The following is a 12,487-nucleotide window of genomic DNA, read 5'->3' as shown; positions in this document are numbered from 1 at the left end:
GTGAAAAGCCATGCAAGCGCAGTCTCTGTCCTTTGGAATTCAGCAGGAGGGCGCACCTGTGGCATCACATGGGTGGGAAGCCATGCAGGTGCAGTATCTGTCCTTTGGAATTCAGCGGGAGGGCGCACCTGTGGCATCACAGTGTGACATGGGTGAGAAGCCATGCAAGTGCAGTCTCTGTCCTTTAGAATTCAGCGGGAGGGCGCACCTGTGGCATCACAGTGTGACATGGGTGAGAAGCCATGCAAGTGCAGTCTCTGTCCTTTGGAATTCAGCAGGAGGGCACATCCGTGGGGTCACAGGGTGACACATGGAAGCCGTGCAAGTGCAGTCTCTGTCCTTTGGAATTCAGCAGGAGGGCACATCTGTGGCATTACAGGGTGGCACATGGGTGAGAAGCCATGCAAGTGCAGTCTCTGTCCTTTGGAATTCAGCGGGAGGGCGCACCTGTGGCATCACAGTGTGACATGGGTGAGAAGCTATGCAAGTGCAGTCTCTGTCCTTTGGAATTCAGCGGGAGGGCGCACCTGTGGCATCACAGTGTGACATGGGTGAGAAGCCATGCAAGTGCAGTCTCTGTCCTTTGGAATTCAGCGGGAGGGCGCACCTGTGGCATCACAGTGTGACATGGGTGAGAAGCCATGCAAGTGCAGTCTCTGTCCTTTGGAATTCAGCGGGAGGGCGCACCTGTGGCGTCACAGTGTGACACAGGGGTGAGAAGCCATGCAAGTGCAGTCTCTGTCCTGTGATAACTAGTAGAGACATTGAGTAGCAACAGCAACGTTTATTCCAAGGTGGAACCGCGACTGGAATGCAGCGCGGACCGGCCAACAGGCACACAAACAACAACCCTCAGCGCGAGCCAAAATCAACCTTAGCTTCGTCACCTGAAGCTCTATCACACTTCCCCCTTTAAGCAACACCGTATCTGTCTGGTTCACGACGACTACGTAACGGGTAGCGACGACTGCCCGTGACGGCGCTCGGACGCTCCGTCGAAGCGCGACTGACGTTGTGATCTGCTTCTGTCGATAAGATATGAGGGCGGTCGGAATGAGAAAACTGCGAGAAGGTCCCGCTTGACGTCCCTTCCACTTCCGGAAACGGCAAGGGAAACTCTTCATTAGGGTCGTCAATCGCTGCAGGGCGACATCGTACATCGGAAGCGGGAATGTTCTTCGAACCTCTCCAGGACTCCACAGTTTCTCTCCGTTTCAGATGATCTTTATGGACTCTGTGAACTTTCCCAGAGGCATCTCTCACCGTAAAGATGACGGAGCCCTGCTTGCTCACAATCGTCCCTGTCTTCCAGTGTCCCTTCTTGGAGTTGTCCAACATCCAGACTCCTTGGTCGACAGAGAACTGTCTGTCCTGAGTTCGTCTGTCATAATTTCGCTTTTGACGCTCCCGTGCCAGACTATCTCTTCCAGAACACGTCACCACAGATGGACGGACGAGATCAAGTAGAGAACGATAGTGTCTGTTATTCAACAGCTCACAAGGAGGGCGGCCTGTGGTGACATGCGGGGTCACTCGGTATTTAAAAAGAAAGTCACGAAGTTTGTCCTTGTCACCTCCCTCTTCGAACCGACGTAGAGCAGTCTTGAAAGTTCTCACAAAATTCTCCGCCAGACCATTTGACTGCGGATGGTATGGCGGAGTGAGGACGTGGTGTATTCCTCGTTGTTTCAAGAAATCCTCGAAGACCTGACTTGTGAATGGCGGTCCATTGTCTGTGACGAGAACTTCCGGTAGACCGTTTTGGACAAAAATATCTTGAAAAGCACTGATCGTTTTCAGAGCATTGGTACCAGTCATCTGGATGATGTCGGGCCATTTGCTGAAGGCATCAATAACAATCAAATAGTGCTTCCCATGAAGCTCTGCGAAATCCGCGTGAAGACGATGCCACGCCTTGTCAGGTTGCTCCCACTGATGTAAGGGAACAGGGATCTCCTGCGCAGCCACTGCCGAGCACTGCTCGCAGTTCCTGACCCTCGATTCAATGTCCTTATCTAGACCAGGCCACCAAATATACGAACGAGCAAGCATCTTCATTTTCGATTGGCCGATATGGCAGTCATGCAGAATATCCAGAAGTTTGTGCCTCAACTTGGTTGGCACAACTGTGCGCATTCCCCAAAGTATGCAGCCCTTGTGCATCGTTAGCTCCGTCTGCCGCTGGTAAAACGGGGATAGATCCGGTGCAACATGACCTGGCCATCCACGTGAAACATATTTCGCTACCTTTGTTAGCATGGGCTCCTCAAGTGTGGCATCGGCAATGTCCTTAGCCGTCACTGGAAGGGTTGACATGTGGTAATCTTGGACCGCAAAAATTTCGTCCGTTCCAACGCTGAAAACACCCTCTTCTGCGGCCTTGTCAAATTCATGGTCCGGTCCTTCTGGAAGCCGGGAGAGACCGTCTGCGTTCGCAATTTTCGACGATCCCTTGAACTGGATGTCGAAACTGTAGGACATTAGGATGAGTGCCCAACGCTGTAACCGGCTTGCTGTCGTTACAGGGATACCTCTTGATGGCCCAAAAATTACCGTAAGGGGCTTGTGGTCGGTGTACAATACGAATTTCCGGCCCCACAGGTACTGGTGGAATTTCTTAACGCCGAAAATGATGGCCAAGGCCTCTCGTTCAATTTGGGCATACTTTGTCTCTGCAACTGTGAGTGTCTTTGACGCATGCGCGATTGGTCTATCTACCCCGTGGAGCCGGTGGTAGATAACTGCTCCGAGACCTTTTGAAGAGGCGTCGACTGCCAAGAAAATTTCCTTAGTGGGATCGTAGTGTGTTAACACCTTCGCTGAAGCTAGCATGCTCTTGATGCTCTCAAAGGCTTCGACGCACGCAGAAGTCCAACACCACGACGCTCCCTTCTTGAGTAAATCATTTAAAGGTGAACACACATCCGCCAGGCCCTCCAAGTATTTGCCATAGTGCTGAACCATGCCTAAGAAGGAACGTAGTTCTGATACTTGATTGGGCGGTGGCATGTTAAGGATCGCTGACACCTTCTTCGGAGAGGGCCGAAATCCGTCGGCATCCACGATGTGACCGAGATACTCCACTTGGGTTTGCAGGAAAGTACATTTCTCCCGCTTCAGAGTGAATCCGAATTCTTGCAGTCTTGCTAGGACCTTAGACAGATTGCTGAGATGTTCTTCGTCGTTACGGCCCGTGACAATAATGTCGTCGAGATAGCAAGCCACAGACGGTAGTCCTGAGATAACTTGCTCCATCGTGCGCTGGAAAACAGCAGGTGCCGAGGCTATCCCGAAAGGCATACGATTGAATTGGAAGAGACCCTTGTGTGTATTTATAACCAGCATTTTTTTTGCTTCTTCGTCGAGTTCCATTTGAAGGTATGCCTCTGAGAGATCGAGCTTCGTGAATTTCTCACCGCCGTTGAGAACCGCCAGGAGCTCTTCCGGCCTTGGAATGGGATATTGTGCAATGGCCAGCTGCGGGTTAACCGTGACACTAAAGTCTCCGCAGACACGGACGGCCCCGTTTGGTTTGGGCACAACCACGATTGGTGTCGCCCAATCTGATACCTCCACCGGTTGCAACACTCCATTCTTCACCTGACGTTGTAAATCGGTCTCTACTGCCTGTCTTGTGGCAAAAGGTATAGGGCGTGGTTTGAAGAACTTCGGTTGTGCCCCCTCACGTACATGAAGATGGACCAGCAACTTGGTGCACCTTCCGAGGCCAGGGCGGAAGAGCGCTGAAAATTTTCCCAAAATTTCGTTTAGTGACTCCTTGGCAATACCGACGCTCCCCACAAACAGCCTGTTGAGGTCGATATCCAGTCGCCTAATCCACTCTCTTCCAAGTAAATTCGTGTGTTCCATTCGTGTGAACAACACCTGCAACCTTTGCGTTCGGTTTCCGAACGAAACATCCAATTCCGTTTGTCCACGAAGTGGAATTTCGCCCTTATTCAAACCGCGTAGTCGATACGGCGAAGACTCTAGCTTCGGCTTCCCAAGCTTTATAAACGTGCGGTCATCCAGCAACGTGGCCCGTGACCCAGTATCCACTTGCAGTGTGATATCCTTCCCCAAAAGGTTACAAGTCAGATATCGTCCGTCCTGTTCATCTGCCAGCAACACGTCCGTAACTAGCTTGACTCTGCTCGAGTGCTTGGGCTTGTGTCTCCCGGTGGACATCGATGCACGTCCATTCTGACACATCTTAGCTATATGACCAGCCTTCCCGCAAGAGTGGCATTCTTCTTTCTTGAATCTACATGCATCGGGTCCGTGGTTGGTATTCCCACAGCGGAAACACCTGCGACGGACGGTCTCTGGTCCCGCAATCTTGTGGACAGGAACTTCGGAATGAAGCTGGCGTGACTCTGCTTCTGCCGCCAACGAACTCTCCGCCAAACGAATGGCTGACTCCAACGTCAACTCTTTTTCCAGGACAAGTCTTGCTCGCACCCTCGGATCCCGTAAGCCAACGATGAAGGCTGTCAACAACGAGCAAGCCCGGGTGTCCCCCTCGCCTTCATATTCGCAGCGGCCAACAATGGCTGAGAGTCTCTCCACAAAGTCCTTTACCGACTCGTTTTCCTCCTGTCGAGACGAGAAAAGCTTGAAACGCTCAAATTCTTTGAACCGCTTCGGTGTGTAATGTTCCGACAGCTTTGCCATGATGTCACTGGAAGAAACTTCCATAACGTCCTTGGGTTGCAGTAGATTGTACAGGCGCTTGAAAACTTCCGGGCTCAACGAAGAAATGAGGAGATCTCTTTTGTCGGCGTCGTCGGTAACTCTCCCTACCCGAATAGCAGCGAGGAACCTCACTTGAAACATGTTCCATTCTTCCTTCGAAGGATCGAACGTTCCCGGACCACGAAAGCCGCGAAGTCCCTGAGGTACTCCACTTGTCGAGCTGGATGACTCTTCGTCCGCTACTAGCATCGTAGAAGGTCAGACTCGTCGCCAGTTGTGATAACTAGTAGAGACATTGAGTAGCAACAGCAACGTTTATTCCAAGGTGGAACCGCGACTGGAATGCAGCGCGGACCGGCCAACAAGCACAAACAACAACCCTCAGCGCGAGCCAAAATCAACCTTAGCTTCGTCACCTGAAGCTCTATCACATGTCCTTTGGAATTCAGCGGGAGAGCACACCTGTGACGTCACAGGGTGACATATGGGTGAGAAGCCATGCAAGTGCGGTCTCTGTCCTTTGGAATTCAGCGGGAGGGCGCACCTGTGGCATCACAGTGTGACATGGGTGCGAAGCCATGCAAGTGCAGTCTCTGTCCTTTGGAATTCAGCGGGAGGGCACACCTGTGGCATCACAGGGTGACACATGGAAGCCATGCAGGTGCGGTCTCTGTCCTTTGGAATTCAGCGGGAGGGCGCACCTGTGGTGTCACAGTGTGACACATGGTTGAAAAGCCATGCAAGTGCAGTCTCTGTCCTTTGGAATTCAGCGGGAGGGCGCACCTGTGGCGTCACAGGGTGACACATGGGTGAGAAGCCATGCAAGTGCGGGCTCTGTCCTTTGGAATTCAGCGCGAGGGTGCACCTGTGGCATTACAGGGTGGCACATGGGTGAGAAGCCATGCAAGTGCAGTCTCTGTCCTTTGGAATTCAGCAGGAGGGCACATCTGTGGGGTCACAGGGTGACACATGGAAGCCATGCAAGTGCAGTCTCTGTCCTTTGGAATTCAGCAGGAGGGCACACCTGTGGCATTACAGGGTGGCACATGGGTGAGAAGCCATGCAAGTGCAGTCTCTTTCCTTTGAAATTCAGCAGGGGATGCACCTGTGGTGTCACAGTGTGACACATGGGTGAAAAGCCATGCAAGTGCAATCTCTGTCCTTTGGAATTCAGCAGGAGGGCACATCCGTGGGGTCACAGGGTGACACATGGAAGCCATGCAAGTGCAGTCTGTCCTTTGGAATTCAGCGGGAGGGCGCACCTGTGACGTCACAGTGTGACACAGGGGTGAGAAGCCATGCAAGTGCAGTGTCTGTCTTTTGGAATTCAGCAGGAGAGCACACCTGTGACGTCACAGGGTGACATATGGGTGAGAAGCCATGCAAGTGCGGTCTCTGTCTTTTAGAATTCAGCGGGAGGGCGCACCTGTGGCATCACAGTGTGACATGGGTGCGAAGCCATGCAAGTGCAGTCTCTGTCCAATGGAATTCAGCAGGAGGGCACACCTGTGGCATCACAGGGTGACACATGGAAGCCATGCAGGTGCAGTCTCTGTCCTTTGGAATTCAGCGGGAGGGCGCACCTGTGGTTTCACAGGGTGGCACGTGCAGTCTCTCACCTTTGGAATTCAGCAGGGGGATACACCTGTGGTGTCACAGTGTGACACATGGGTGAAAAGCCATGCAAGTGCAGTCTCTGTCCTTTGGAATTCAGCAGGAGGGCACATCCGTGGGGTCACAGGGTGACACATGGAAGCCGTGCAAGTGCAGTCTCTGTCCTTTGGAATTCAGCAGGAGGGCACACCTGTGGCATTACAGGGTGGCACATGGGTGAGAAGCCATGCAAGTGCAGTCTCTGTCCTTTGGAATTCAGCAGGGGGATGCACATGTGGTGTCACAGTGTCACACATGGGTGAAAAGCCATGCAAGTGCAGTCTCTGTCCTTTGGAATTCAGCAGGGGGATGCACCTGTGGTGTCACAGTGTGACAGATGGGTGAAAAGCCATGCAAGTGCAGTCTCTGTCCTTTGGAATTCAGCAGGAGGGCGCCCCTGTGGCATCACATGGGTGAGAAGCCATGCAGGTGCAGTATCTGTCCTTTGGAATTCAGCGGGAGGACGCACCTGTGGCGTCACAGGGTCACACATGGGTGAGAGGCCATGCAAGTGCAGTCTCTGTCATTTGGAATTCAGTGGGAGGGCGCACCTGTGGTGTCACAGGGTGACACACGGGTGAGAAGCCATGCAGGTGCAGTCTCTGTCCTTTGGAATTCAGCAGGAGGGCACACCTGTGACGTCACAGGGTGACATATGGGTGAGAAGCCATGCAAGTGCGGGCTCTGTCCTTTGGAATTCAGCGGGAGGGCGCACCTGTGGCATTACAGGGTGGCACATGGGTGAGAAGCCATGCAAGTGCAGTCTCTGTCCTTTGAAATTCAGCGGGAGGGCGCACCTGTGGCGTCAGTGTGACACATGGGTGAAAAGCCATGCAAGTGCAGTCTCTGTCCTTTGGAATTCAGCAGGAGGGCACATCCGTGGGGTCACAGGGTGACACATGGAAGCCGTGCAAGTGCAGTCTCTGTCCTTTGGAATTCAGCAGGAGGGCACACCTGTGGCATTACAGGGTGGCACATGGGTGAGAATCCATGCAAGTGCAGTCTCTTTCCTTTGGAATTCAGCAGGGGGATGCACCTGTGGTGTCACAGTGTGACACATGGGTGAAAAGCCATGCAAGTGCAGTCTCTGTCCTTTGGAATTCAGCGGGAGGGCGCACCTGTGGCGTCACAGTGTGACACAGGGGTGAGAAGCCATGCAAGTGCAGTCTCTGTCCTTTGGAATTCAGCAGGAGGGCACACCTGTGGTGTCACAGGGTGGCACATGTGTGAGAAGGTGGAGACATGTGTGGAGGGTTCAGTGAGACCGTGCACCTGTGGCTTCATAAGCTGATACGTACGGGTGAGAAGCCCTACAAGTGCGATATATCTCCTGCAGCGTTCAATCGGAGAACGCATCTGTGGCGTCATAAGCTCCACATACGTGAGAGAGGCAGGCCATACAAGTGTCATCTCTGTTCTATTGCATATCTTCGACCCGGAAACCGTAAGAAGCCCATCGAGGAAAAGCCTTACAGGTCCTAATCATAGTACAGATACCACTATTAAAGTAGCACAGAAGGCATTTTTAACACCCTGTTCTCTTGCTGTTTGCCTGTGAACTGTAAATAAACTGGCCTGTAAAATGAACATGAGAAGTAATTTACCCCACAGAGTCATAATTATTGCAGAAATTAAATTTATAGTACGCCGCAAAAAGCGACCATGCGCAACAGTGGTGGACAGCCGTACCAGCCTGTGACCTTGCGCTGACGCTGTCCGCAAACGCTGATTGGTTCAGAGTATCGTCAGCTGTTCAGCACACTGAAGTAGCATTGCCCACAGGGAAGCCCCCGCGGGGCAATGAAATCCTCAATGCAACAGTCAAGCTGCATGCATCAAAGCCTTTTGTGCTGTTCGGCAAATCGACACACACGCTTTCATCAGATGTCTTAAATTGAAAATGTTTTGGATGACCTGCTGTACTCCTTTAAAAGCTAGTGAAAGCGTTTGAAACTAAATATCCTTATGAGCGAAATAGGCTAAAACAATAAAAAAATGTGAGGATTATAAAACTCTGCTGTCTAGAAGGGGGGGGGGGGATATCTTCCTATGCATCGTGGAATACCATGTAAAACATTTCTGCTGATGCAGACGAGAGGGCTATTTTGTAAAAGATGTTATACATCATACTATAGTAGGTTAGGATACATGAGTGAGGCAGCTCAGGGTAGGTTCATCTAGTTTCTCCATGTTGTCATCAGACTGTGCCACTGAAGTGCTGTTGCCTGCAAACATAGTGGACCATTTTGAACTACGACGGCAATACCACTTATAACTGAGGAGCGCAAACAGACGACGACACAGAATAGACACGGATGGGTGCTAACTTTGAGCTGAACATTTATTAGGGATATTGGAAATAACCACATTCACGAAGTAAAACCGGTTCCTTCTCCGATAATGCTATTGACAGGGTGCTGACACACGTAGGGCACAGTCTGCTGATTTCTTCAGCACCAGCGGGTTAAGGTGTCCTGCCGATGACGTGCTGAAGAGGGAGGTGGTAGGTTTGAATCCTACCACCGGCTGTGCTGCATGAGGTCTTCCCTGGACTTTCCCGAACAGCTTCCAGACGAATGTCGGCACAGTTCCCCCTGAAGTCGGCCCAGGACGCATACTGACCCCCCTCTTGTCCCCCCACACTCCTTCCTGCTGTCCTCTCTCCATCTGTATGCCACTCGTAGCCAGAGCTACTTCGCTGCGTTAACATGGAACAAAAAAAGAAAATATTGCTTTAGTCTTGACCATTTCTCTCGTGTGTGTGTGTCACAATGCCTCCCTAATCAGGCAGCATAGGTTTGTGTCTGCATGTGCTAGAGTGATGAGCAAGTCATCCCCCTCCCCCCCTTTTGTTGTTAACATTGTTTTGATACTCACGTAATCTGTCATTGATACGATCTCCCTGTCTATCCTATATAAATCTTACCACACGTAAGAGGAATTTTATAGATTATGTTATCTTCGTACACTACTTACACCAGGGGTGCCGAAGTGGCGGCCAGTGTGGCAGTTGTGAGCAACGAAAAACAACAACAAAAGAAGGAGTGTGTGAAGGCGGGGTAGTTGGTGTACATTCATCGTGATAAAGCAGCACAAAGACGCGGACAAAGAAGGAAGACAGGACGACTGCTAACTCTCAACTGGCAGATTTTACTAAACAAAGCATGTTTATACACAAAAGAAAGGTTGGTGCCTGCTCTTAGTCACATGACACCATCGGGTTACACCGCAACGTGTTTCCGAGATAACTTATCTCCGCGGGGGAGAGGCTCAGTGATGTATGCGTAAGCGCTCCGTCACTGAGCCTCTCCCCCGCGGAGATAAGTTATCTCGGAAACACGTTGCGGTGTAACCCGATGGTGTCATGTGACTAAGAGCAGGCACCAACCTTTCTTTTGTGTATAAACATGCTTTGTTTAGTAAAATCTGCCAGTTGAGAGTTAGCAGTCGTCCTGTCTTCCTTCTTTGTCCGCGTCTTTGTGCTGCTTTATCACGATGAACAAAAGAATTGGGCCAAAACTTCATGAAAGGTCTTGGTGTTATCATTGGGCTCTGTACTTGTGCAGTATACCTTGCGTTAATTAGTGATAGAAAACTATTGCCACAGACCAGGAACAGCCGATGACTCTGTAAGAGCTTGCGGCATAGAGCCTTGAATTATTAATCTCTAACTAGCAGCCGAGCGGGGCCACAGTTGGCACGTGGTAATAGCAAAGGTGACAGAGGTGACACAAAGACAGCCACGGAATGTCGGACTTTCAACCTTTAATCATAATCAACCTTTAAAGGAGTACAGAGGGCCATCAAAAAAATTTGCAGATTAAGACGTCTGATGAAAGTGTGCGTGTCATTTTACCGAGTAGCGTGAAAGGTTTTGATGTGCACAGTTTGTTTCCCAGCAAAAAAAAAAAAAAAAACTTGCATAATCGTGGCTCCGCGCGTTCACCCTTAACTCGCCACTCGGGGTATAACGAGGAGGAGAAGATGCCACGTCACCGATGACGTTACAAGGAGAACGCGTTCTGGTTCGCCGGTTAGTGGGGACCAGCGCCTTGTCCCTTTGCCACCATAAACCAGTTTTGCCAGTTCTCCCGGAGAATAGGGGATAGGTGGTGGTGGTGGTGATGTTGAAAGGGCTTGCCGTTGTCGAATAGGGGATAGAAAGAGGGGCCGAATCATGACTGAGCCAATAGCAATGCTTTTTCAGAACCCCGAACAGCCGAGTAGCAGACGACATTTCTCTGAACCAATGAGCAAGTGTGATCCTTGTAGCGTCAGCGCGAGGTTGCAGGCAGATCACATGCTGGTACTGCGCTCCACCGCCGTTGTGCACGGTCGCTTTTTGCAGCATACTTTAAATTCAATTTCTGCGATAATTTTGACTCTGTGGTATGAAGTATTTCGCATGGTGCATCTTATTGACCTACTTAACAGTTTTAGAGGAATAAAACAGGCTGTTATGATCAAAGGTTGAAAGTTCGATGTTCCCTGTCCATTTCTGTGTCGCTTCCGTCGTCTTCGCTGATGAGTCCCTAAATCTGTCCCTGCGTCATATTTTTACCTGATTAATATCACTAGTATGTTCCTGCGGAAATTGCTTATCAAACCCTACATTGCTGATTTTTAATATTTGATATTGCTTTTCGCTGGGAGACAACTGTTTCAACGTACGTGTGCAAGTAGGCATTTTCTGTGATGAACCTGAATAAGTGAAAGTTATGCTCACAACTAACAAGCGAACACCTCAACGCAGTCCTTAAGATAGGAAGTGCGCAATCACATTCACAATTGTTAAAAAGATGTGCAAAGTCTTCTCATGATGCTGCAAATAAAAATAAAAAGGATTGAGCAACACTATAGTAACCCAAATATATACGTTTTAGGTGGTCTTAAGCCATGTTGTGTCATCTATATCAGAAACCTGCTGCATCAACTCAGCGCAGTTGCACGCGGCCCGCGTAGTTCCTCCATAGCTCAATACGGCCCGCGGACCATTGCAGCGCTATGTGCTTATTAAATAGCATGTGCAATGTTGATGCATGGAAAGGCGTAATCAACTCTGTGTGTGTGGCATGTAATGTGTTAGCAGTGGTTAAGGCTCACCAGACAAAAGCTCACCAGCAACTGCTTTATTTAGTACATTCTTGGGCACGAATAAAAATTATTAGGCCAGGTCAATCAAAGTCTCATTCTTTGAGTTGGCTGAGGAGGAAAGTGGACTTTTGGCACCTGTCGATACTGACCAAGGTCAGGTCAGGACAGCATTTTATGTATTTCACACGTTGGGGGAGTGGGTCAGTTCGTGTAGAATATGCATCTGTCGAGGAGACTGACCAAACCTCCGCCACCAGGATCTTGTCGTGCGCCTGCAAGCCGTTGGAAGTTGCAACGGATTTTGAGGATTTTTATGACCATGAAAATAAATGTTCCATTTAAAATTTACGTGTGTACTTCGTTTGAATACGGTGCAGTGAGCTTTTGTCCGGGAGGCATTCCCTGTATAAAGTTTGGGAGTAGTGTTGCCCGCCTATACAACTGATTGGGCTTGGTCAGAAAGTAGGCTAGGAATGAGCAGCACTCTGAGACACTTCAGGCAGTTGGTCTGTCAAACTCGCCATAAGAGGGAAGGTGCATAAGCAAAAGGTAAACGTCATGGACCGTCTGGACTTGTTCAGATGTGTCTCGTGCGTTCTCCAAGAGTTTCGCTAGCGGCCGAGTTTTTGTCTCATGTCGGGTGGCAGTTTAAACTGCAACTTTCTCCAATGGATCCCAGAAGTTCTGCAACTCAAGGTATATTGTACACTGCCTGTTTCTTCTTGTTCCTTTTCGTTCTGTTTTCAACTATGTCGGATATGTAGGCAGCCAGCATTGTACGAGATCGAGTCTTTCATTTACAGTGCCCTGACACCACACTATATTTTCACAGTGACATATGTGTACTCATTTGAAATGTGGCAATCATCGAAAAAGCCTGAAAAAAGCGGCTGAATTCGAACCACACATCTCGATTATTGGTCGAGCGCCTTTACACATTTGTACTCGTAGTCCCAGGATTTTAGTCTCCGGTTGAGGTTTCCCTGGGGGGGGGGGGGGGGGGGTTCTAGGTGGTGGTGGGTAAATCCCTGCATGCACTGCTGCT

At 50.2% G+C, this 12,487-nt stretch overlaps 1 protein-coding gene across 1 annotated transcript; it reads right to left on the bottom strand.

Annotated features, from left to right (window-relative positions):
- Positions 1-912: 912 nt before the first annotated feature.
- Positions 913-4,944, bottom strand: LOC135390964 (uncharacterized protein K02A2.6-like). The gene has a single exon (XM_064620982.1). It carries the CDS (start codon positions 4,942-4,944, stop codon positions 913-915), a length of 4,032 nt encoding a protein of 1,343 aa, XP_064477052.1.
- Between the last annotated feature and the right edge of the window lie 7,543 nt (positions 4,945-12,487).

The sequence above is a fragment of the Ornithodoros turicata genome, chromosome 1 (genome assembly GCF_037126465.1).
Source record: "Ornithodoros turicata isolate Travis chromosome 1, ASM3712646v1, whole genome shotgun sequence".
NCBI lineage: Eukaryota > Metazoa > Arthropoda > Arachnida > Ixodida > Argasidae > Ornithodoros > Ornithodoros turicata.
Note: the sequence above shows the minus strand (reverse complement) of the source record. Positions and strands in the feature narration are given on the sequence as shown.

Bases quoted from the DNA above. Each gene is read 5' to 3' on its own strand.
- LOC135390964 (XM_064620982.1), bottom strand. From the start codon at position 4,944: ATGCTAGTAGCGGACGAAGAGTCATCCAGCTCGACAAGTGGAGTACCT.